The following is a 27,035-nucleotide window of genomic DNA, read 5'->3' as shown; positions in this document are numbered from 1 at the left end:
AAAAACGCCTTGCTATAGTAAGGCATTTTTGGCCCAAAAAAACACCTTATTATAGTAAGGCTTTTTTGGCCAAAAAAAACACCTTGCTATAGTAAGGCCTTTTTGGCCCAAAAAAACGCCTTACTATAGTAAGGCATTTTTGGCCCAAAAAAACACCTTGCTATAGTAAGGCATTTTTGGCACCAAAAAAACACCTTACTATAGTAAGGCATTTTTGGCCCAAAAAAACACCTTGCTATAGTAAGGCATTTTTGGCCCAAAAAAACGCCTTACTATAGTAAGGCATTTTTGGCCCAAAAAAACACCTTGCTATAGTAAGGCATTTTTGGCCCCAAAAAAACACCTTGCTATAGTAAGGCATTTTTGACTGAGAAAAATCGCCTTACTATAGTAAGGCATTTTTGGCCCAAAAAAACACCTTACTATAGTAAGGCATTTTTGGCTGAGAAAAATTGCCTTACTATAGTAAGGCATTTTTGGCCAAAAAAAAAACACCTTACTATAGTAAGGCATTTTTGGCTGAGAAAAATTGCCTTACTATAGTAAGGCATTTTTGGCCCAAAAAAACACCTTATTATAGTAAGGCTTTTTTGGCCAAAAAAAACACCTTGCTATAGTAAGGCTTTTTTGGCCCCCCAAAAAACGCCTTACTATATATAGTAAGGCATTTTTGAGCCAAAAAATCACCTTGCTATAGTAAGGCATTTTTGGCCCCCAAAAAACGCCTTACTATAGTAAGGCCTTTTTGGCCCAAAAAAACGCCTTACTATAGTAAGGCATTTTTGGCCCAAAAAAACGCCTTACTATAGTAAGGCATTTTTGGCCCAAAAAAAAACGCCTTACTATAGTAAGGCATTTTTGGCCCCAAAAAAACACCTTGCTATAGTAAGGCATTTTTGGCTGAGAAAAATCGCCTTACTATAGTAAGGCATTTTTGGCCCAAAAAAAACACCTTACTATAGTAAGGCATTTTTGGCTGAGAAAAATCGCCTTACTATAGTAAGGCATTTTTGGCCAAAAAAAATGCCTTGCTATAGTAAGGCATTTTTTAGCCCAAAAAACGCCTTACTATAGTAAGGCATTTTTGGCCCAAAAAAAACACCTTGCTATAGTAAGGCATTTTTGGCTGAGAAAATTCGCCTTACTATAGTAAGGCCTTTTTGGCCCAAAAAAACGCCTTACTATAGTAAGGCATTTTTGGCCCAAAAAAACACCTTGCTATAGTAAGGCCTTTTTGGCCCAAAAAAACGCCTTACTATAGTAAGGCATTTTTGGCCCAAAAAAACACCTTGCTATAGTAAGGCATTTTTGGCCCCCCAAAAAACACCTTACTATAGTAAGGCATTTTTGAGCCAAAAAAATCACCTTGCTATAGTAAGGCATTTTTGGCCCCAAAAAAACGCCTTACTATAGTAAGGCATTTTTGGCCCAAAAAACGCCTTACTATAGTAAGGCATTTTTGGCCCAAAAAAAACGCCTTACTATAGTAAGGCATTTTTGGCCCAAAAAAACACCTTGCTATAGTAAGGCATTTTTGGCCCCAAAAAAACGCCTTACTATAGTAAGGCATTTTTGGCCCAAAAAAAACACCTTATTATAGTAAGGCTTTTTTGGCCAAAAAAAAAAAACGCCTTGCTATAGTAAGGCATTTTTGGCTGAGAAAAATCGCCTTACTATAGTAAGGCATTTTTGGCCCAAAAAAAATGCCTTATTATAGTAAGGCTTTTTTGGCCCAAAAAACGCCTTACTATAGTAAGGCATTTTTGGCCCAAAAAAATGCCTTACTATAGTAAGGCATTTTTGGCTGAGAAAAATCGCCTTACTATAGTAAGGCCTTTTTGGCCCAAAAAAACGCCTTACTATAGTAAGGCATTTTTGGCCCAAAAAAACACCTTGCTATAGTAAGGCATTTTTGGCACCAAAAAAACGCCTTACTATAGTAAGGCATTTTTGGCCCCCCAAAAAACGCCTTACTATAGTAAGGCATTTTTGAGCCAAAAAATCACCTTGCTATAGTAAGGCATTTTTGGCCCCAAAAAAACGCCTTACTATAGTAAGGCATTTTTGGCCCAAAAAAACGCCTTACTATAGTAAGGCATTTTTGGCCCAAAAAAAACGCCTTACTATAGTAAGGCATTTTTCGCCCAAAAAAACACCTTGCTATAGTAAGGCATTTTTGGCCCCAAAAAAACGCCTTACTATAGTAAGGCATTTTTGGCCCAAAAAAACGCCTTACTATAGTAAGGCATTTTTGGGCCGAAAAAAACACCTTGCTATAGTAAGGCATTTTTGGCTGAGAAAAATCGCCTTACTATAGTAATGCATTTTTGGCCCAAAAAAAAACGCCTTAGTATAGTAAGGCATTTTTGGCCCAAAAAAACGCCTTGCTATAGTAAGGCATTTTTGGCTGAGAAAAAACACCTTACTATAGTAAGGCATTTTTGGCTGAGAAAAATCGCCTTACTATAGTAAGGCATTTTTGGCCAAAAAAAATGCCTTGCTATAGTAAGGCATTTTTTAGCCCAAAAAACGCCTTACTATAGTAAGGCATTTTTGGCCCAAAAAAAACACCTTGCTATAGTAAGGCATTTTTGGCCCAAAAAAACACCTTGCTATAGTAAGGCATTTTTGGCACCAAAAAAACGCCTTACTATAGTAAGGCATTTTTGGCCCAAAAAAACGCCTTACTATAGTAAGGCATTTTTGGCCCAAAAAAAACGCCTTACTATAGTAAGGCATTTTTGGCCCAAAAAAACACCTTGCTATAGTAAGGCATTTTTGGCCCCAAAAAAACGCCTTACTATAGTAAGGCATTTTTGGCCCAAAAAAACGCCTTACTATAGTAAGGCATTTTTGGCCCCAAAAAAACGCCTTACTATAGTAAGGCATTTTTGGCCCCAAAAAAACACCTTGCTATAGTAAGGCATTTTTGGCCCCAAAAAAACGCCTTACTATAGTAAGGCATTTTTGGCCCAAAAAAACGCCTTACTATAGTAAGGCATTTTTGGCCCAAAAAAAACACCTTGCTATAGTAAGGCATTTTTGGCTGAGAAAAATCGCCTTACTATAGTAATGCATTTTTGGCCCAAAAAAAAACGCCTTAGTATAGTAAGGCATTTTTGGCCCAAAAAAACGCCTTGCTATAGTAAGGCATTTTTGGCTGAGAAAAATCGCCTTACTATAGTAAGGCATTTTTGGCCCAAAAAAAAAACACCTTACTATAGTAAGGCATTTTTGGCTGAGAAAAATCGCCTTACTATAGTAAGGCATTTTTGGCCAAAAAAAATGCCTTGCTATAGTAAGGCATTTTTTAGCCCAAAAAACGCCTTACTATAGTAAGGCATTTTTGGCCCAAAAAAAACACCTTGCTATAGTAAGGCATTTTTGGCTGAGAAAAATCGCCTTACTATAGTAAGGCCTTTTTGGCCCAAAAAAACGCCTTACTATAGTAAGGCATTTTTGGCCCAAAAAAACACCTTGCTATAGTAAGGCATTTTTGGCACCAAAAAACGCCTTACTATAGTAAGGCATTTTTGGCCCAAAAAAACGCCTTACTATAGTAAGGCATTTTTGGCCCAAAAAAACACCTTGCTATAGTAAGGCATTTTTGGCCCCAAAAAAACACCTTGCTATAGTAAGGCATTTTTGGCTGAGAAAAATCGCCTTACTATAGTAAGGCATTTTTGGCCCAAAAAAACGCCTTACTATAGTAAGGCATTTTTGGCCCAAAAAAAACGCCTTAGTATAGTAAGGCATTTTTGGCCAAAAAAAACGCCTTGCTATAGTAAGGCATTTTTGGCTGAGAAAAATCGCCTTACTATAGTAAGGCATTTTTGGCCCAAAAAAAACCACCTTATTATAGTAAGGCTTTTTTGGCCAAAAAAAACCGCCTTGCTATAGTAAGGCATTTTTGGCCCAAAAAAACGCCTTACTATAGTAAGGCATTTTTGGCCCAAAAAAACACCTTGCTATAGTAAGGCATTTTTGGCACCAAAAAAACGCCTTACTATAGTAAGGCATTTTTGGCCCCAAAAAAACACCTTGCTATAGTAAGGCATTTTTGGCTGAGAAAAATCGCCTTACTATAGTAAGGCATTTTTGGCCCAAAAAAACACCTTACTATAGTAAGGCATTTTTGCCTCAAAAATGCCTTACTATAGTATTGTGTTTTTTTGGGCCAAAAATGCCTTACTATAGCAAGGTGTTTTTTTTGGCCAAAAATGCCTTACTATAGTAAGGCGTTTTTTTTGGCTCAAAAATGCCTTACTATTGTAAGGCGATTTTTCTCAGCCAAAAATGCCTTACTATAGTAAGGCGTTTTTTTTTGGGCCAAAAATGCTTTACTATGGTAAGGTGATTTTTTTCAGCCAAAAAATGCCTTACTATCGCAAGGTGTTTTATTTTGCAAAACGGATAAAAAACACCATGTATAGTATGCCGTTTTTTGTCAAGTAAAATAGCCATGTAACTCAGTGGCACCGCGTCTGCTTTGCATGTATGAGGTCACAGGTTCAATTCCCGGCAAATCCATGTGGGTTTTTTTTGCACATTGCCCATTGTGGTAGTATGAAAGGCTTTCTTGTTCTTATAAAAAAAATCTTTCTCTGCAAAAAACACCTTACTCGACATGGTTGTTTTGCAAAAAGCATAATAGTCCCACAATGGGGACATTTTAAAAAGTCCCAAGTGGTGATGCCGGGGATTGAACCTGGGACCTAATATTTGCATGAAAAGCACTCTACCACCGAGCTAAATAACCACCCAAAGAGCTACAGACGCCTTACTATACATGGTTGTTTTTGTCGGGTTAAAAACTCCTTACTAAACATGGTCTATAGTAAGGCATTTTTGGCCCAAAAAAAACACCTTACTATACTAAGGCATTTTTGGCCCAAAAAAACACCTTACTATAGTAAGGCATTTTTGGCCCAAAAAAACACCTTACTATAGTAAGGCTTTTTTGGCCAAAAAAAACGCCTTGCTATAGTAAGGCATTTTTGGCCCAAAAAAAACGCCTTACTATAGTAAGGCATTTTTGGCCCCCCAAAAAACGCCTTACTATAGTAAGGCATTTTTGAGCCAAAAAATCACCTTGCTATAGTAAGGCATTTTTGGCCCCAAAAAAACGCCTTACTACAGTAAGGCATTTTTGGCCCAAAAAAACGCCTTACTATAGTAAGGCATTTTTGGCCCAAAAAAAACGCCTTACTATAGTAAGGCATTTTTCGCCCAAAAAAACACCTTGCTATAGTAAGGCATTTTTGGCCCCAAAAAAACGCCTTACTATAGTAAGGCATTTTTGGCCCAAAAAAACGCCTTACTATAGTAAGGCATTTTTGGGCCGAAAAAAAACACCTTGCTATAGTAAGGCATTTTTGGCTGAGAAAAATCGCCTTACTATAGTAATGCATTTTTGGCCCAAAAAAAAACGCCTTAGTATAGTAAGGCATTTTTGGCCCAAAAAAACGCCTTGCTATAGTAAGGCATTTTTGGCTGAGAAAAAACACCTTACTATAGTAAGGCATTTTTGGCTGAGAAAAATCGCCTTACTATAGTAAGGCATTTTTGGCCAAAAAAAATGCCTTGCTATAGTAAGGCATTTTTTAGCCCAAAAAACGCCTTACTATAGTAAGGCATTTTTGGCCCAAAAAAAACACCTTGCTATAGTAAGGCATTTTTGGCCCAAAAAAACAACTTGCTATAGGAAGGCATTTTTGGCACCAAAAAAACGCCTTACTATAGTAAGGCATTTTTGGCCCAAAAAAACGCCTTACTATAGTAAGGCATTTTTGGCCCAAAAAAAACGCCTTACTATAGTAAGGCATTTTTGGCCCAAAAAAACACCTTGCTATAGTAAGGCATTTTTGGCCCCAAAAAAACGCCTTACTATAGTAAGGCATTTTTGGCCCAAAAAAACGCCTTACTATAGTAAGGCATTTTTGGCCCCAAAAAAACGCCTTACTATAGTAAGGCATTTTTGGCCCCAAAAAAACACCTTGCTATAGTAAGGCATTTTTGGCCCCAAAAAAACGCCTTACTATAGTAAGGCATTTTTGGCCCAAAAAAAACGCCTTACTATAGTAAGGCATTTTTGGCCCAAAAAAAACACCTTGCTATAGTAAGGCATTTTTGGCTGAGAAAAATCGCCTTACTATAGTAATGCATTTTTGGCCCAAAAAAAAACGCCTTAGTATAGTAAGGCATTTTTGGCCCAAAAAAACGCCTTGCTATAGTAAGGCATTTTTGGCTGAGAAAAATCGCCTTACTATAGTAAGGCATTTTTGGCCCAAAAAAAAAACACCTTACTATAGTAAGGCATTTTTGGCTGAGAAAAATCGCCTTACTATAGTAAGGCATTTTTGGCCAAAAAAAATGCCTTGCTATAGTAAGGCATTTTTTAGCCCAAAAAACGCCTTACTATAGTAAGGCATTTTTGGCCCAAAAAAAACACCTTGCTATAGTAAGGCATTTTTGGCTGAGAAAAATCGCCTTACTATAGTAAGGCCTTTTTGGCCCAAAAAAACGCCTTACTATAGTAAGGCATTTTTGGCCCAAAAAAAACACCTTGCTATAGTAAGGCATTTTTGGCACCAAAAAACGCCTTACTATAGTAAGGCATTTTTGGCCCAAAAAAACGCCTTACTATAGTAAGGCATTTTTGGCCCAAAAAAACACCTTGCTATAGTAAGGCATTTTTGGCCCCAAAAAAACACCTTGCTATAGTAAGGCATTTTTGGCTGAGAAAAATCGCCTTACTATAGTAAGGCATTTTTGGCCCAAAAAAACGCCTTACTATAGTAAGGCATTTTTGGCCCAAAAAAAACGCCTTAGTATAGTAAGGCATTTTTGGCCAAAAAAAACGCCTTGCTATAGTAAGGCATTTTTGGCTGAGAAAAATCGCCTTACTATAGTAAGGCATTTTTGGCCCAAAAAAAACCACCTTATTATAGTAAGGCTTTTTTGGCCAAAAAAAAACCGCCTTGCTATAGTAAGGCATTTTTGGCCCAAAAAAACGCCTTACTATAGTAAGGCATTTTTGGCCCAAAAAAACACCTTGCTATAGTAAGGCATTTTTGGCACCAAAAAAACGCCTTACTATAGTAAGGCATTTTTGGCCCCAAAAAAACACCTTGCTATAGTAAGGCATTTTTGGCTGAGAAAAATCGCCTTACTATAGTAAGGCATTTTTGGCCCAAAAAAACACCTTACTATAGTAAGGCATTTTTGCCTCAAAAATGCCTTACTATAGTATTGTGTTTTTTTGGGCCAAAAATGCCTTACTATAGCAAGGTGTTTTTTTTGGCCAAAAATGCCTTACTATAGTAAGGCGTTTTTTTTGGCTCAAAAATGCCTTACTATTGTAAGGCGATTTTTCTCAGCCAAAAATGCCTTACTATAGTAAGGCGTTTTTTTTTGGGCCAAAAATGCTTTACTATGGTAAGGTGATTTTTTTCAGCCAAAAAATGCCTTACTATCGCAAGGTGTTTTATTTTGCAAAACGGATAAAAAACACCATGTATAGTATGCCGTTTTTTGTCAAGTAAAATAGCCATGTAACTCAGTGGCACCGCGTCTGCTTTGCATGTATGAGGTCACAGGTTCAATTCCCGGCAAATCCATGTGGGTTTTTTTTGCACATTGCCCATTGTGGTAGTATGAAAGGCTTTCTTGTTCTTATAAAAAAAATCTTTCTCTGCAAAAAACACCTTACTCGACATGGTTGTTTTGCAAAAAGCATAATAGTCCCACAATGGGGACATTTTAAAAAGTCCCAAGTGGTGATGCCGGGGATTGAACCTGGGACCTAATATTTGCATGAAAAGCACTCTACCACCGAGCTAAATAACCACCCAAAGAGCTACAGACGCCTTACTATACATGGTTGTTTTTGTCGGGTTAAAAACTCCTTACTAAACATGGTCTATAGTAAGGCATTTTTGGCCCAAAAAAAACACCTTACTATACTAAGGCATTTTTGGCCCAAAAAAACACCTTACTATAGTAAGGCATTTTTGGCCCAAAAAAACACCTTACTATAGTAAGGCTTTTTTGGCCAAAAAAAACGCCTTGCTATAGTAAGGCATTTTTGGCCCAAAAAAAACGCCTTACTATAGTAAGGCATTTTTGGCCCAAAAAAAACGCCTTACTATAGTAAGGCATTTTTGGCCCAAAAAAAACGCCTTACTATAGTAAGGCATTTTTGGCCCAAAAAAAACGCCTTACTATAGTAAGGCATTTTTGGCCCAAAAAAACACCTTACTATAGTAAGGCATTTTTGGCTCAAAAAACACCTTACTATAGTAAGGCATTTTTGGCCCAAAAAAACACCTTACTATAGTAAGGCTTTTTTGGCCAAAAAAAACGCCTTGCTATAGTAAGGCATTTTTGGCTGAGAAAAACACCTTATTATAGTAAGGCTTTTTTGGCCAAAAAAAAAAAAAAACGCCTTACTATAGTAAAGCATTTTTGGCCTAAGAAATGCCTTACTATAGTAAGGCATTTTTGGCCCAAAAAAAACGCCTTACTATAGTAAGGCATTTTTGGCCAAAAAAAAACGCCTTACTATAGTAAGGCATTTTTGGCCCAAAAAAACGCCTTACTATAGTAAGGCATTTTTGGCCCAAAAAAAACGCCTTACTATAGTAAGGCTTTTTTGGCCAAAAAAAACGCCTTGCTATAGTAAGGCATTTTTGGCTGAGAAAAACACCTTACTATAGTAAGGCATTTTTGGCCCAAAAAAAACGCCTTACTATAGTAAGGCATTTTTGGCCCAAAAAAAACGCCTTACTATAGTAAGGCATTTTTGGCCCAAAAAAAACGCCTTACTATAGTAAGGCATTTTTGGCTGAAAAAAAACCCGCCTTACTATAGTAAGGCATTTTTGGCCCAAAAAACCCGCCTTACTATAGTAAGGCATTTTTGGCCCAAAAAAACGCCTTACTATAGTAAGGCATTTTTGGCCCAAAAAAAACGCCTTACTATAGTAAGGCATTTTTGGCCCAAAAAAAACGCCTTACTATAGTAAGGCATTTTTGGCCCAAAAAAAACGCCTTAGTATAGTAAGGCATTTTTGGCCCAAAAAAACGCCTTACTATAGTAAGGCATTTTTGGCCCAAAAAAAACGCCTTACTATAGTAAGGCATTTTTGGCCCAAAAAAAACGCCTTAGTATAGTAAGGCATTTTTGGCCCAAAAAAAACGCCTTACTATAGTAAGGCATTTTTGGCCCAAAAAAAAACGCCTTACTATAGTAAGGCATTTTTGGCCAAAAAAAAACGCCTTACTATAGTAAGGCATTTTTGGCCCAAAAAAACGCCTTACTATAGTAAGGCATTTTTGGCCCAAAAAAAACGCCTTACTATAGTAAGGCATTTTTGGCCCAAAAAAAACGCCTTAGTATAGTAAGGCATTTTTGGCCCAAAAAAACACCTTACTATAGTAAGGCAATTTTGGCCAAAAAAAACGCCTTACTATAGTAAGGCATTTTTGGCCCAAAAAAAACGGCTTACTATAGTAAGGCATTTTTGGCCCAAAAAAAACGCCTTACTATAGTAAGGCATTTTTGGCCCAAAAAAACACCTTACTATAGTAAGGCATTTTTTGCCAAAAAAAAAAACGCCTTACTATAGTAAGGCATTTTTGGCCCAAAAAAAACGCCTTACTATAGTAAGGCATTTTTGGCCCAAAAAAAACGCCTTACTATAGTAAGGCATTTTTGGCCCAAAAAAAACGCCTTACTATAGTAAGGCATTTTTGGCCCAAAAAAAAACGCCTTAGTATAGTAAGGCATTTTTGGCCCAAAAAAAACGCCTTACTATAGTAAGGCATTTTTGGCCCAAAAAAAACACCTTACTATAGTAAGGCATTTTTGGCCCAAAAAAAACGCCTTACTATAGTAAGGCATTTTTGGCCAAAAAAAAACGCCTTACTATAGTAAGGCATTTTTGGCCCAAAAAAAACGCCTTACTATAGTAAGGCATTTTTGGCCCAAAAAAACGCCTTACTATAGTAAGGCATTTTTGGCCCAATAAAAACGCCTTAGTATAGTAAGGCATTTTTGGCCCAAAAAAACACCTTACTATAGTAAGGCATTTTTGGCCAAAAAAAACGCCTTACTATAGTAAGGCATTTTTGGCCCAAAAAAAACGCCTTACTATAGTAAGGCATTTTTGGCCCAAAAAAAACGCCTTACTATAGTAAGGCATTTTTGGCCCAAAAAAACACCTTACTATAGGAAGGCATTTTTTGCCAAAAAAAAAACGCCTTACTATAGTAAGGCATTTTTGGCCCAAAAAAAACGCCTTGCTATAGTAAGGCATTTTTGGCCCAAAAAAACACCTTACTATAGTAAGGCATTTTTGGCCCAAAAAAACGCCTTAGTATAGTAAGGCATTTTTGGCCCAAAAAAAAACGCCTTACTATAGTAAGGCATTTTTGGCCCAAAAAAACACCTTACTATAGTAAGGCATTTTTTGCCCAAAAAAAACGCCTTACTATAGTAAGGCATTTTTTGCCAAAAAAAACGCCTTACTATAGTAAGGCATTTTTTGCCAAAAAAAACGCCTTACTATAGTAAGGCATTTTTGGCCCAAAAAAAACGCCTTACTATAGTAAGGCATTTTTGGCCCAAAAAAACACCTTACTATAGTAAGGCATTTTTGGCCAAAAAAAACGCCTTACTATAGTAAGGCATTTTTGGCCCAAAAAAAACGCCTTACAATAGTAAGGCATTTTTGGCCCAAAAAAACGCCTTACTATAGTAAGGCATTTTTGGCCCAAAAAAACACCTTACTATAGTAAGGCATTTTTTGCAAAAAAAAAAACGCCTTCTATACATGGTTGTTTTTTTCGTGTCAAAAATGCCTTACTATACATGGTTCATTGAATTCTATACAACCGTTACTTTTAGTACATATTTAATTGGATTGATTAACTTTATTTTATTGTGTACTGTGTTGGAATAAAATGCAGGGTTTCTTTTCTGCGTGTTTTTGTTCAGTGCAATACACAATGAAACAGTTGTTGAGAATAGAATTCACTGTCATGGCTGCAGGCCAAAAAAATAATAATTAAAAAAAAGAAGCACTTGAGGCGTCACATTCAAGAGCAACAGGAAATCCAAACGCCCTACACACTTTTTTTTTTGGACCTCTTACTGAACGACAGAAGCATTTTATGTGTGCGCTCACAAAATAGGAGCTCCTACCAGTCAAGCCAAGAACATCTCGTGGCTTGCGGTCCGGTCCAGAATGTGGCAGTAAAATTGGGAGGTGGGCGGGGCTACGGTGTGTTTGTTTCGCGCCGGCGCGCGGGGCGGGCGGGAGGGCGCTTGTTGTTTAAAACCCCCGTTTTGGTAAATGGCCAGCGGGGCCGTCCCGGTTAATTGTTTGGGAGTTCCTTGGCCAGTGTTTACGTGTGTTACTTTGGTCTCTATGAGTTAGCGTCTACTTACATCTTCATGTGTGTGAGCACGCCCGTGGGTCTATGCGTGTCTGTGCTTCGGTATCAGACGGCGCCAGTTGCGGCGTACATCCGCCGTACCGGAAAGCTGTTCCTGGATGACTTCATCTGAAAAGGCGTCAGCTGCCTGCTCCAATAAACACACACACACAAAAGAAAGAGCCACAAGTGCGTTCTGCAGCTTTATTGCTGCAGTCGCCACCTTCACTTGTCGTCACTGCAGTCTTAAATGTTGTCATCCTTCATGGAGATGTTCAAAAGCTTCGTCAAATCAAGTGGGGGATATCCGTGACAAGCAGGAAGCACGACTAGCACTATTTAGCACGATTAGCTGACATTTTTAATTTTTTAATGTATTTGGGTTTTTTTTAGAACTTGTAGTTCTTACTGGGTAGTGAATTGTGGCCCGGGTTGTATTGGAACCAACACGAAAAAAAAACCAGAGTATTTTCTTTTTTGTTTCGACAAGGTTTGACTCTAATTACTAATACAAAGATAATAAATAAATAAAGAAAATAATTACTAATAAAAAGACAACTTCATGTATCTTATTTTTCTATTTTTATCCCTTTCAGATCTCACAATCAAAAACTAAAGCATTTTATTGTCATTTTATTTTTTTAAATTATATATATCTATACATACATATACCTATATCTATATATATACACACACACACACACATACATATATCTATATATATACATACATACATACATACATACATACACACACACATACATATACATATATCTATATATATACACACACACACACGCGCACACACGCGCACACACACACACACACACACACACACACACACACACACACACACACACACACACACACACACACACACACACACACACACACACACACACACACACACACACACACACACACACACACACACACACACACACACACACACACACACACACACACACACACACACACAAAAGCATCCAAAGTACCTTTGTTGTGTTCTAGCGGATTGCTCTGTTGCCAAGGCAACTCAACCAGGAAGTAGTGTCAATGGGGCTTGGTTGGTTGGTTGGTTGGACGCGAAAGTCGGCCCAAACGTTAGCAGCAATGGGCCCGGCGCCCGCGGCATCCCTCTCAACTATTTCAGGGTCATCAATACATTGACGTCTGCTCTCCAATTGGCTCTCGTGGCGGCACGCTGCAAAGTAGGACAATTTAAACGGCGAGCTGGCTGCCGGTCACAACTTTGCAGATCCTCATGACTCGTTTCCACATTATTACAGTCATAATCACACATTTGCCGTTAAAGTGTCTCAGATTAGTGAACCTCCAAATTAAAGTTAGATGATCTTGTAGGCTTTCTTTTTTAACTTTAAGATATGGAGGGCTAACATGCTATCACTAACTTGAATTTGGGAACATTATGACATCTCGGTCTCCTGAATTGATATCACAAAAATGTGCTACCTTTTTTGACATATGTTGATTTTTTTTAACCACTGCATACGGTTTTTATTTTATGGAAGTACCATTGAGTTTACATTAAAGGTCATACACAGCTATAAATAAACCCATCCAGTGGATTTTATTCAATCATTTGTTTATTTACTTTTTTATTTCCTTATTTACTTATTTATTTACTTGTTTGTTTATTTACTTGTTTGTTTATTTACTTAGTTATTTACTTGTTTATTTATTTGTGTTTGTTTTACTTATTTATTTCCTTATTTACTTATTTATTTACTTGTTTATTTATTTGGGTTTGTTTACTTATTTATTTATTTGGGGTTGTTTATTTACTTATTTATTTATTTATTTAATTACTTATTTATTTATTCACTCATTTACTTATTTATTCACTCAAACTTACTCATTTACTTATTTACATATTTACTTATTTACTTACGTATTTATTTGTGTTTGTTTTACTTATTTATTTCCTTATTTACTTATTTATTTACTTGTTTATTTATTTAGTTATTTACTTGTTTATTTATTTGTGTTTGTTTTACTTATTTATTTCCTTATTTACTTATTTATTTACTTGTTTATTTATTTGGGTTTGTTTACTTATTTATTTATTTGGGGTTGTTTATTTACTTATTTATTTATTTATTTAATTACTTATTTATTTATTCACTCATTTACTTATTTATTCACTCAAACTTACTCATTTACTTATTTACATATTTACTTATTTACTTACGTATTTATTTGTGTTTGTTTTACTTATTTATTTCCTTATTTACTTATTTATTTACTTGTTTATTTATTTGGGTTTGTTTACTTATTTATTTGTTCACTCATTTACTTATTTATTCACTCATATACTTACTCATTTACTTATTTACATATTTACTTATTTACTTACGTATTTACTTATTTACATATTTATGTATGAATTTATTTATGAATGTATTTGTGTATTTATTTACCTCTGTATGTATTTATTGATGTATGTATTTATTTTTGTCCCTCTCGCTCTCTTGTAGTCAATGAGATCATCAGGAACGACCTGTCCAGCATTTCGGTCCACAGCCACGCATAAGGACAGCGAGTCAAAAAGGACACTTAAAAACGTGCCACAAATGAATAGCCATGACCATCAGGGTTTGTGTTTTTTTTTCCCCTCTTTTTGCCTCCCTCCACCCACCCTGCCTTTTTTTTTTTTTAAATCATAAATTGAAAAAAGGACCAACTATCATTCTGTGTTCCTCATATCCTGCACTTTGCCTACCAGTTAAATGCGGAAGATACAATTTAAAGGCGTTCGAAGGAAAAATGTGCCTTTTCAAAAGCAAATATTTTGAAACGCACATTAGTTGAAATATTTTTAAGTATTCATTTTAAGCAATTTTTTTAGAAAAAAATCTAAGCACTCAAGCTGTGGTATGGTGTTTTTTTTCATGCACTTACTGTACAGTTTTTAATGTATTTTTTTTATTATGCACTCTGAAAGGAATTTTGAGGAATATTTTGCATGACTACCAAAGAACAAATCATCTCAAATCTAGGCAAAGCTTGACTTTACATTGCTACCAAAGAATTAAAAACTAACCTCCGGCAATTTTAAGCACATGGTAATATTAGTTTTTTTTATTACAAATATTTATTCTGCTTGCATGTGCTCTATGTATCCATGCTTATCATGCAGCCTCTTACATTTAGGTTACTTTTTTTTTAATACCCACATATTTATAAGTCTTAATGTATCTCAATGTTTACCAAAGAATCTTTCTTCTCCCACTTGTTTATATCAGCTACCATGTGTTGGATTTGTGTGTTTATTTGTTAGTAGATCATCCACACGATAAAAACAAATAGCAAAGACATTCTTGCTTTTTTTTTTTAATGGACATGGCAATAATTTGTTCAATGCAATAAAGTACCTTTTTTATACGGAATTACTGTTATTCTCCATTATTAGCTTTACGGTAGAGATGTGTGATGTAATGTCACAGATTTTTATTATTTTTATATATGTAACGGACTAGTTGATACAACTGCTTTAAATAAAACTTTCATTACTTTATTAAATTTAGGGAACGAGGGTGAATGTCAACGTTTGCAAATCCAATAGAGACTATTTTTTATCTATTTTTACATCAACTAAACTCATGCATACAGTACATGGTGAAACAGCGACACGCTGTGGTAATTTCGGCATACTACAAAAATAGATTCCCAAGGCTTCTTGGTAAATTGAATATAGTTTGTAAAACGCCATTAAAATTACGTTTTCTTTTAATATAGTCACGCGATATTTTAAATACAGTTTTGTTTTCTCGTTTGTTGTAAAAAATGAGTTAGCAAAGAGTTTCACAATTTCCTTTTTCAATTCAAAACCAAAGCGAGACAAAACCCGCCATGGTGGAAATGGTCATATCACCCTCTAGCGGCCTACCATGTGAACTACAATTACAATTTGGTTGAACGTTAACTCCCCGTCATTGTTTTTAAATTGGAAATATACATTTTTCCCAAGTTTAAAAGACAACCTCCGGACAAGTTGTGTCCATAATTTGTATAATGGCTTCAAATGACTTCTACTGAGCGTATTTTACAAAGATTCCACCACATATAGCTAAACATATTTTACGTTTTAAGACTCACGCTGAATATTCAGTAAGTCTTATTTTTGAGTTGGTGACGATTCCTGACGTCATGGCAACACACAATGCATTTTGGGTACTTTGTTTGGTCTGAAAATTTCATGTTGATGGCGAAATTAGAAGGAAAACACATAAATAACGCAATGGTGGATCATTGAGTGTTGCACCAAGACTACTATTTGATACTAGTTGACACAAATTCCCAGCAGACAAATCAGCCCATTTCCAACGGAGCTTGGGCGCAATCTTGTGCATTTTCTGGGACACTGCATTGAGTCGAATTGATACGGGAGGACTTCTTTAATCGATTGCAAACATTTATGCTTTCCTCTTCAGAACTATTTGAATCATATTCATAACTGGATGAGTAACAAGAAAGCATCTTCTCCGAATCTGAAGCCATTGTTTTGATTCTCGAGCAAAGCAAGACATCTTGGTGTGATGTCACGAACAAGGGGGCGGGACCTTCTGAAACTCTGCATCTCCGAGGTCAATTTGAAGTAGTTTTTGGACACTTTAAGTAATTTTTTATTGGTGTTTTGCATTTGACTAAAAATATCAGCCTGCGTGTTTTGGGTATTTTAGATGCTATAAAACGTTTTTCTGAAAAAGTGGTGTCGGTTGTCCTTTAAATCACCCCAAAATACAAAGTCCATGAGATGACTTGCATTTTTTTTTTTTTTTGGGTACGCGACACGTTTGAAGTACCGATTCACCTTTGATGAGCAAGCAGGAAAAACTGGTTTGGGGTTTTCTGCCAAAGCGATCACATGGTCAAAGCTGTCTTTTGCAAACAACAAAACAAGAATAGCTAAGCATAGTCTACAGCTCATTTACAATATCGACCCCTGGAGGGAGTTCTGAAAAAAAGGAGTCTACCATGATGTAAAAAGAACAGGTTTTCTGACCGTGGGCGGTGGACACAAAAAAAATGTCAATCAGACGAGCGATGCGTGAGGTTGGTTCGAATGGGTAAGGTGGCTTCGATCCACTGGTTCTGGTTTTTGATCACGGACGTCCACACAGAGACTTCTTCTTCCGTGGAGTCCATCCACCTGACCGTCTCGCCGTAACTCTGACCTGCACACTCAAACCATGCAATTACTTCCATTTTGTAATCCCGGAAAAAGGAAAAAAAAAAATGGATGTTACCGGTTCCGCAGCTAAGGCGAATCCCGCCGATCATGTGATGCTTGAAGCCCTCGCGCCGCCACACGCTAAGCTCGGCGCAGGCCTCCTCCAAGTCGCTGCTTTGGAAGCCGTCGTACACCATCGTGTGGTTGTACGACGGGCTGATGGAGCGCTTGGCCACCTGCGTCTTTTGGCCACTCTGACAGCCGACGTCCGGCAGGATGTAACTTTTTGGGGAGGGGCAAAAATAAATCAAGACAATAAAATCATCATACGCACAATTACATTCAAGAAAAGAACACATAAATAAATCAGTGTGGGAGCACAAATAAATAATCAAGTGCATAAAGAATGAATAAGAAAAAAAGAAGGAAAAAAGGAGGGAAAAAGGAAATAAAGAAAAAAAGTAGGGAAAAAAAGAAGGAAAAAAGGGGGAAAAAGAAATAAAGTAAAATAAAGAAATAAAAATATAAATAAAAGACAAAGAAAAATAAAGGAAGGAATGAAGGATGGATGGATAGCTAGATAGCTAGTGACCTAGATACCAAGCTGGATAGCTAACTAGAGACCTAGTTAGGTAGCTAACTCGCTAGCTAGATAGCTAGATAGCAAACTAGCTAGCTGGATAGCGAGCTAACTAGCTATCAAAGTCAGCTTTATTGTCAAATATGCATGACATACAGCACAGATGAAATATAATATAAATATAATATAATAATATATAATATAATAATAATAATAATAATAACACATTTCATTTATAAGTGCCTTTCAAAACTTTCAAGGTCACTTTACAGTCACAAGATCAGTTTTTCTGCGGGTGAGCAGCGGCAGCCACATGCGCCAGCGTTCACTCAACCCGGAATAACTCAAATATACTGTATAGCAAACTAGCTAGCTAGCTATCTCGCAAACTAGCAAGCTATCTCGCTAACTAGCGAGCTATTAGCTAGTAAGCTGCTACTACTACTTCTACTGCTCGTAACTAAAAAAATAGAAAGCGTGAGAAACTATTTTTTGGAGCGGGTTGGGTGATGGTCCTTTTTCCCCCTCGCGCGACCGACAGCCACAAACTCAAAGACGAGCAAACCTTTTGACAAACGAGTCGACGGCGCCCCCTTTTTTCGACAGGAGGCCTTGAGCCTCCTGAAGCCAAATGTGCAGCTCCCCCGTGAGCGGCAGACCACCTGTAGAGCGGGAACAAAAGGAGATTCACAGTCATACCTTGGCTTATGAACTTAATTGGTTCCCAGATAGAGGGTGTAAGGCGAAAAGTGTGTATCCCAAAAATTAATTTCCCATAGGAAACCATTAAAATGAGAATAATCCGTTCCCAGGTAAAACAATTTTCTACTTTCTAATTTTCTAAGCCTTAAAACTACACAAAATATACCCTATTTTATGTATAATAAATTTGCTATGGTATTATAATTAAAGAAATAAACTGTACTGTATAATAAAGTTGTTTTATTTACCTTTGTGATGATCGTTGATAGCTTGATGCAATGCAGTGGCTGGTTTCCTCAGCATTAAACACTTGATGAGGAACGTTCTTCTTTCACCATCTTGAGGAATGATGCCTTGGAGGTGCTTTCTCTGCGATAATTTTACCTAGTTCCTCATCAATTGTGTTCCCAGCTAAATCTGTTTAGCTAGGTTGATAGCTTTTTGCCTAACCTGCAGTCTACACTGTCTTTGAACTATCTCACTATCGTCTGCCTGTCTCTTTAATGTTTAAACCACCTCCCCTCACTGCTGCGTTCTTGACCAATGACGTGGCTTTAACCGACGACTGGGGGCGGGGAATAGAGGACAAAAACAGCCGGCTGCCAATTTGTTGTTAGGAGAACAGGCTCATTCGCGAACGACACATCACTCATTGTGGCAGCTCCGTGTGTATGCCGAAAAATAGTTTGTATGCCAAGGTAAATTTTCATAAATTTAATGTTCGTAAGCCAAGGGGTTCGTAAACCGAGGTCTCACTGTATCAGTAAAAATGACATTCAGACACAGGAGTGCTACAAATTTGCTTTGCTCACCCTCAAATCCTTCGGGGATGAACTTGATGGAGAAGAGGAGGGTGCCGCGGGTGCTGACGCAGTCTGGGCTCAAGTCGAACTGCTAACGTCAAAATGAGATTAAAAGAAGATGAGCAAAATGAAATTCACCCACGGACGCCATCGTCAATTCTCGCTCCATGAGTGAATTCCTGCACTGACGTTTGCTGGTTCGCACAGACTAGTTTTGAATCGAAAGATTTTGCGATTGACTAAACCATACAACCTATTAAAAAAGAACACACACACACACACACACACACACACACACACACACAACACAAATAAATATTTTTGGATTGAGTCAAGCATAAAACCCATTTAAAAACACAAATAAATAAATGAATGTGTAAATAAATAAATAAATAAATAATCATATATAAATAAATACATAAATAAAAACATTAAGGATTTTTGGATTGACTCAAGAATAAAACCTATTTAAAAAAACACAAACAAATAAATACATGAACAAATAAATAAATAAATGCATACATAAATATGTGAACCAATTAATACATAAATGTGTGAATAAATAAATAAAAACAACAATCTAAAGATTTTTGGATTGACTTAAGCATAAAACCAATGTAAAAAAACACAAATAAACATTAAAAACACAAATAAATAGATAAATAAAAACAAAAATTTACAGATTTTTGGATTAACTCAAGCATAAAACCTATTAAAAAAAACAGATAAATAAATAAATGTATGTATGAATAAATAAATGTTTAAATAAATAAATACATTAATAAAAACATGAATCTAAATATTTTTGATTGACTCAAGTATCACACCTATCTAGAAAATACAAATAAATATATGCATGCATAAGTGTATAAATACATAAAATAAACATATGCATAAACAAATAAATTAAATAGATAAATAAATATATTACTTAAACCCTCCCAAAAAACAGCCTTTGAAACTAGTTTGAATGAGAAATGTGAAATTTAGTGGATATGTCCAGAAAAAGAGACAAGAAAAAAAAAAACATGAAGACGGCCATTTTGATTCAAAGTGGTCACTTTTTTTAAACAGTATTCTGACCTCCCAAAAATGATTGTGCTGAAATTCCTACTAAACTTTGTATGTTTGTCTTACCCGCGACTGCAGATCCTGCCAAATCGGTTGCGTGCAGTTCCAGTCCCACACACCCAGCGCCACCTCGACTTCACCCAAGAAAACATTCCGGGCCAGGGGCTCGGCGTGCCACACGGACAGGTTGAGGGTGCGACCATTCAGCTCGTTTCGGCGAACTTTGTACTGGCCAATGACAGAAAGACAAAAAAAAAAAAAAAAAAAAAACACGTCAAATTGGCATATTTGGATTTTGCTTCCCATTCACTGGCCATTAATTTAGGTACACCTACATCTGTATAAAAATGTCTATTTAGAAGGATTACATTGATGATTGAGATGATCTCATCAACTTGGTTGCTGTTTTTTTTAAAATGAACATTGTCACTCAAGTTCTAGGAACTACATAATATTGAGTTTTAAGTCGACATAAACATTCAATACATCATTATGCTGTAAAAAAGCTAGACTTAGAACGGATTAAACATTTTTACATTGATTACAATGAAAAGTGCTGTTTCGGTTTTCAAACAAATTGCTTTTCGAACAGGTTTCTGGAACGGATTTTGGTCAAAAACTGAGGTAATAATGAAATGAGTGTTCTCACTTTAAGCGTCTGCTCGAAAACGGGGTTCTGCGTCCGCCTTTTCACCGCCGTCTTACGCTTGCTGCGGCTCGACATGTCAGGTAGCAGGTAACACTTGACGTATCTAGGGCGGTTGGGGGCGGGGAAAGTGGGAGCGTTAGCTTTAGCTTGAGTGTCTGACACAAAAAAAAATGGATAAAAAAATTATAATCAACAATAAATGATGAGGTTTCATGGAATAAAATCAAAAATATGGAACAGCATGCCAAAAAAAAAAAAAATCTATCTCCTCTGTGATTTGAATGCAACAGTGTATAAATGGAAAAACTGAGCAGCTTTAAAAACAAAAAAAACATCTTATTTCAATCATAATTTTGCAATTATTTTTTTTATTCTAGAAAATCTTAATAACATTTTAAAAAATAATATAGGTAACATTTTTAACCGCTTCCATTACAAAAAAAACAACAAAAAACATCCAATTTCAATCATAATGTAGAAATGATTTTTTTTGTCTAGAAAATCTTAATATAGCAACATATATATATTTTTTAATTTTACAATTGTTACATGTTTAAAAATTAGAGGAATTTTTTCAACCCCTTCCATAACAAAAAAACACCCAAAAACAAAAAAAAATGTAATTTCAATCATAATGGCATATTTATATTTATTTATTTATATACAATGGCAATATTTTTTTAGTCTAGAAAATCTTTATGTAGCAATGTAATATTTTTAAAAATAATATAGGTAACTTTTTTAACATCTTCAATAACAAAAAAAACAACATCAAATTTCAATCATAATGTAGCAATTATTTTTTTTGTCTATAAAATCTTAATAGAGCAACATAATATAGGTAACTTTTTTACCATATTTAATAACAACAAAAAAAATCCTCCAATCATCATTTTTTAGTGTAGAAAATCTTAATCGAGTAACATAATATTTTTAAAAATAATATAGGCAATCTTTGATCACAAAAAATAAAAGATAAAAAAAACCTCTAATTTTAATCATAATGTAGCAATTATTTTTTAGTCTAGAAAATCTTAATATAGCAACATAAGATTTTTTTTAAATAATAGAGGGAACTTTTTTAACATCTTCAATAACAAAAAAAACAACATCTAATTTCAATCATAATGTAGCAATTATTTTTTTGTCGAGAAAATCTTAATAGAGCAACATAATATTTAAAAAAAAATAATATAGGTAACTTTTTTACCATATTTAATAACAACAAAAAAAATCCTCCAATCATCATTTTTTTAGTGTAGAAAATCTTAATCGAGTAACATAATATTTTAAAAAAAAATATAGTCAATCTTTGATCACAAAAAAATAAAAACAAAAAAAAACCCTCTAATTTTAATCATAATGTAGCAATTTTTTTTAGTCTAGAAAATCTTAATATAGCAACATAATATTTTTTTTAAATAATAGAGGGAACTTTTTTAACCTCTTCCATAACAAAAAAAATAATAATTTCAATTATAAGATAGCAATTATTTTTTTATTCTAGAAAATATAAATATATCAACATGTTTTTTTTAAATAACATAGGTAACTTTTTTAACGTCTTCTATTAAAAAAATAAAGAAATAATATGGAATTAAGACAAGAATATTTCCTCTAAATTTCAGTTGTAAAAGAAGAAACAAACAACAACAAACAAAACCGATGATTCCGCTCCCGTTTGCTAGCCTCGACGGATAGCAACACTCACGGATCGGAGCGGTTCTCATCCGCTGCCGCCGAAATGTCCTCGCAGCGGTGCACTTTGACCCGCAGCTCCCCCTTATGGCCGTCATAGGCCAGCGAGAACTGCAGGCGGCCGCGTACCTCCACCACGCCGAAGACCGCCGAGCTGAACAGACTCTTCATGCCGCCGCTCAGCTACGCAGCAGTGAGGGTGGGCAGTGGTGAGCAAAAACCTGCGTCAATCCATCCTAAAGTCATTCAAGCGTGCATTTACCGCATAACTGGAATGAAAGTTGTTTTTTCGCAAAGGCGGAGGTCCCGAGTCAGTCCGGATGTTGCTCATAGACACAGATTCCATTTTGTAATGCAGACGGTCGTCCTAAAACACAGTTTGAAAGGCGCTTAGAAATGAAAATTATTATTATTATTGTTATTATTATACAAACACACACACACTCACAAAATCATATCTTCTGTTTTTCAAAATTATGTCTTCATATACTTTTTGCACATCGTTTGGTAGTGAATGAGTTAACAATGTAATATATATATATATATATATATATATATATATGGAAGGTATCTTTCATTTCAGAATAATGCCTTTATATACCTTTGTTGCTGTTCTTTTCCTCGTGGGTGAAGAGTCCAAACAGGGAGTGCTCCTAAAAACAAAAACAAATAAAAAAAAACAAAAAAAAAAAACCACAAAATCACAAAAACAACAACAAGAACAACAAAAAAAAACACAAAATCACAAAAAAAACAAAAAATAAAAAATAAAATAAAAAAACAAATAAACAGAAGAAAAAAAACAAAAAACAGAAAACAAATAAACAAACAAAAAACAATAAAAAAATACAAAAACAACAAAACAAACAAAAAAAAAAACAACAAACGAAACAAAAAAATAAACAAAAAAAACGAAAAACACAAAAACAACCCCCCCAAAAAATGAAATAAACAAATAAACAAAAAACAAACAAAAACATACAGAAAAAAACAAACAAACAAACAAACAAAAACAATACAAAAAATACAAAAAAAACAACAGACGAAACAAAAAAAAACAAACAAAAAAAAACGAAAAACACAAAAACAACCCCCCCAAAAAATGAAATAAACAAATAAACAAAAACCAAACAAAAACATACAGAAAAAAACAAACAAACAAACAAAAAAAACAATACAAAAAATACAAAAAAAACAACAGACGAAACAAAAAAAAACAAACCAAAAAAAACGAAAAACACAAAAACAACCCCAAAAAAATGAAATAAACAAATAAACAAACAAAAACATACAAAAAACAAACAAACAAACAAACAAACAAATCAATCAATCCTCATACACAAAAGTTGACAAATGTCATAAAGAAAAATGTCGGGTTACGAAAGTGGTGTAGCAAAAAAAAGAAAGAAAAGAAGCTAACTCTGTAAAGTCTTCCAGGGACTCTTTCAATCGCGCCTCAGCCTCTTCCTGACAGGGGCTGCTCAATTCTTCCTTGCTCTCACCGTTGAATAGGTTGAAAACCGACGACCCATTTACTTTGGCAAAAACAAAAAATAAAAAAATAATAATAATCATCTCAATTGCTCGTATATTAGCAAAAAATTGATGGCGATAATCCAAAGCTTGTCACGTCAAACTGACCGGTGATCTTTGGCGCGCGACGACGTATGGTAGCGCGAACCAGGTCCGAGCCGGACATCCGCCCTCGATGCCGCCTGCTGGATGCTTCCCTGAACCACGCCCCCGACTGCGAGTGCACTTGCGCCGGGTCGGCTTCGGTCTGCGCTAGCATCCTGTTGATACAGCAAACACACACGTGTGACGACGACGTCGACATTCTTGTTTGATTACCTTGGAAGGCCAGCGGCCTCATTATTGAAATGAGATCGTGGAGAGTGTTTCAAAAGGAAAGTACGTGTGGGTGTGTCCTGTTCTTCGGGACGCTTACAAAATGGCTTCATCTTCTTCTTCCTTTACTTAAAGGACAACCGACGTCTCCGGACAAGTTGTGTCCATAATTTGCAAAATGGCTTCAAATGACTTCTACTGAGCGTATTTTACAAAGATTCCACCGCATATAGCTTTATTTTACCTTTTAAGACTCGCGCTGAATATTCAGGAAGACTTGTTTTTGAGTTGATGACGATCCCTGATGTGACGTCACTAAAGGAACGCCCCTGACCGAAAAAGACACATTGTAGCAGTCCTACCATCACTGCAATGTATTTTGCTGTATTGTTTGGTCTGAAAACTTTGTGTTGCACCCAAAAGCCGCCAGAAGAGGGTGTCCAAGCTCCATATAAGGAATTTATCAGCCTGTGGAAACGGAGGTGGCCACAGGAGGTCGCCATTTTGTGCCTCTTTTCTGGTGATCCGTTTCTCCCCAATGTTGCCTCAAAATGGCACGGAATAAATTCTCTAATCGATTGCAAACATGTATGTTTTCCTCTTCAGAACTATTTGAATCATATTCACAACTGGAGGTGTAACAAGAAAGCATATTATCCGAATCTGAAGCCATTGTTTTGATTCTCCAGCAATGCAAGACGTCTTGGCGTGACGTCACAAACTGGGGGCGGGATTTTCTGAAAATGCCCAATTCGCAGCTATTTTGGTACCTATTTTGGTACAAATGGAGCATTTAAAATTAAATTCCAGGGTTTCAAAGTTAATTAACAACCAAATTGTTAATCAACAAAATCACAACAGAAAGCACAAAAAAGTGAAGCATTCTTGGCTGAAATTAAATTGGAACTTGGCCTTAGTGGTTGAAAGCAACCATTTTGAAGTGAACCACAAAACTTGACAAACAACAACAACAAACTTTGATGACAACATTAATTCATGATAGCTCGGAGATGTTTAAGGGTGCAGTTCACCTCTGACCTTACGCGTCCTTCGTCTTGACGTCTCAGGTCCAAGTCGCGCCGGAGAACTTGCAAAATAGTGTCTTGCTCATCCTCAGTCAGGTGGCTCAGGTCCAGAGACCCAAAGTCGCCGTCAGCCCCCACATTCGCCTCCATTCCTGTACAAAAAAATTGATAAAATTGTCATGTTATAAAGGGCAAAAATACAAATGAATAATAAAATACGGATATTGAATTCTTAGTTCAACAATGTTTGTTTGTTCCTATTGGTCAGTTGTTGCTAGGCAGAAGTCATTTAATGTAATCAGAATGAGGTTGATTGGAGGGCTCTTTTGACAAAAAAAACTACGGTACCCCAAAAGGCTCAAAACACTACAATTATTGCGTATAAGGGTGGGGCATATCTTCTGTTTGTACTTGCCCACAAGGAGCTGAACCAATGTGCAAAGAAACTAAATCATATCCCTGAAACACCCAATAAATAAAATAAAAATAATATCCCGTTGTAGCGCTATCCTTCGCCAGCATGAACCTTGCTTGACGACACACCGCACGTACAGTATTCGACGTCATCGTCAGACTAAAACGAGGACAGTTAAATGGCAATTAATACGACCGTTAACGTCTGTGGGATGACTCAGCAACTTATCAATGCAGTCGGTTTCGTTATTCCCGTCTACTTCCTTCTCACGTACACTTGAAACGAAAAAAAAAACTTTTGTACACATATCGGGTATGCGTGTTGCCTTCAGGGAACTTAATCGGTAATTGGCGCATGCGCAGTACGGGGGTCTGTCTATGGTCCAACAGGAAGTGAGCTAACATTAACTGCAGCCGCGGCGACGCAAAAGGACGAAACAAAAAAAGAGCGACAAACAGTCATCTTGCAATAAATGTATCTTTTTTTTTTGGTCCTCGTGTGTAAACTTTTGTTTGTCCATTTTTCGCATGAAACGTCGACTTGGATTATCTGTCCACTTTACAATCAGCTCAACGCGTGAGACAAAACACCTGTCGCCGTTTTTAAAGAGACAGTAAAAGACGTTCAGCAAATCGGCACCACAAAGCACACACACACAAACAAATGGAGTTACAGTACATCACCTTTTAATCGACAGTCTCGCACAGCTCCATGCGTGGAAAGGTTCCCGCACTCTTGCGTTGAACGTGTGCGTGTGCTTTCTCCTTTTTTTGGAAGGTGGTTCTGCGTGTGTTGTCAACTCGGTGAACACGCCTTCTGCTGTCTGTGAGAACTGAGAAGGGAGGGTGAGCGTCGGTAGGTGGTTCCACACAAGGATGTTATTAATTTGTGAATTACCACCGGGTGATTATGGAACAAATAATTATCACAATTATTTCGAATTAAGATTAAAAATCACATATCAAGATGCAATCGACATGTTAACTCCGACCACGGCATACATGTTTACTCTGAGAAATCATAAATGGGGAGATTTTCGTACTCGGAATTGTGTGGTGCGTGTAAAAGTAATGTGTTACAAACGTGTAAATTAGAAGTAAATAAAACACGATAATTATTTCATTATTTATTTATACAATCAATTAGTGTAAAATGTTTTTTTTTTTTACATTTTCTTTTGCTTCACCTTACAAATGAACTGTCTGTATTGTGTCAATACTTGCTTTATAAAATGAGTATTGTGGTCAAAATCAGGAGTCTCCCAACCAAATCGTGAAACTTAACATGTATGCCACGGTGTAAAATAAAACACTGACTGTATAACTTAAACACAAATAAAAAAGCAAATAAAGTCCTCAAGTATCCAACAGTCCCTGAAGGCAACATTCATGATGGGAATGGCGGCAATGGTTAGAATGAGAACAACTTTTTCCCACCCAACCTTTCTTATTTTTCTCAACAAAATTGGACATTGGCCATGGTCACCGAAGTTCTGTGAATGACCATTCAAGACTTTTTGTTTCCGGTCCTGATTGGGAATGGGTGAGGGGGTGCGGGGTCCTGGAAAGTGTCCCAGTGGGAAGGCCTAATTTGGGGTGTTTGAACTCCAACT

General features: G+C 36.2%; 2 protein-coding genes across 4 annotated transcripts in view; one reads left to right on the top strand and one right to left on the bottom strand.

The window, feature by feature from the left end:
- Positions 1-14,112, top strand: part of LOC148883159 (nuclear factor of activated T-cells, cytoplasmic 1-like) — a 43,091-nt gene extending 28,979 nt beyond the window's left edge. The window contains exon 10 of the mRNA XM_088987009.1: positions 13,937-14,112. Within this exon, the coding sequence (XP_088843135.1) occupies positions 13,937-13,992 (56 nt within the window). The 3' untranslated portion in view covers positions 13,993-14,112. The remainder of the gene's footprint in view (positions 1-13,936) is intronic.
- An 864-nt stretch (positions 14,113-14,976) lies between these two features.
- sytl1 (synaptotagmin-like 1) lies at positions 14,977-26,237 on the bottom strand. 3 transcript variants are annotated; one of them, XM_088987010.1, is made up of 13 exons: positions 26,107-26,237; positions 25,022-25,160; positions 23,777-23,928; positions 23,556-23,670; positions 22,737-22,788; positions 22,398-22,502; positions 22,149-22,318; positions 20,438-20,540; positions 19,855-20,016; positions 18,727-18,808; positions 17,778-17,874; positions 16,709-16,914; positions 14,977-16,636 (listed from the first exon to the last, which is right to left on the bottom strand). In XM_088987010.1, the coding sequence occupies exons 2-13, from the start codon at positions 25,156-25,158 to the stop codon at positions 16,491-16,493; spliced, it is 1,527 nt and encodes a 508-aa protein (XP_088843136.1). In that variant the 5' UTR covers positions 25,159-25,160; positions 26,107-26,237; the 3' UTR covers positions 14,977-16,490. The 3 variants fall into 3 exon arrangements, with proteins under 3 accessions (XP_088843136.1, XP_088843137.1, XP_088843138.1); XM_088987011.1 differs by having other exon boundaries at positions 18,727-18,805; XM_088987012.1 differs by lacking the exon at positions 26,107-26,237 and having other exon boundaries at positions 25,015-25,151.
- Between the last annotated feature and the right edge of the window lie 798 nt (positions 26,238-27,035).

This window comes from Hippocampus bargibanti, linkage group LG20, assembly GCF_051943395.1.
Source record: "Hippocampus bargibanti isolate YZ-2025 linkage group LG20, ASM5194339v1, whole genome shotgun sequence".
Classification (NCBI taxonomy): Eukaryota; Metazoa; Chordata; class Actinopteri; order Syngnathiformes; family Syngnathidae; genus Hippocampus; species Hippocampus bargibanti.
Note: the sequence above shows the minus strand (reverse complement) of the source record. Positions and strands in the feature narration are given on the sequence as shown.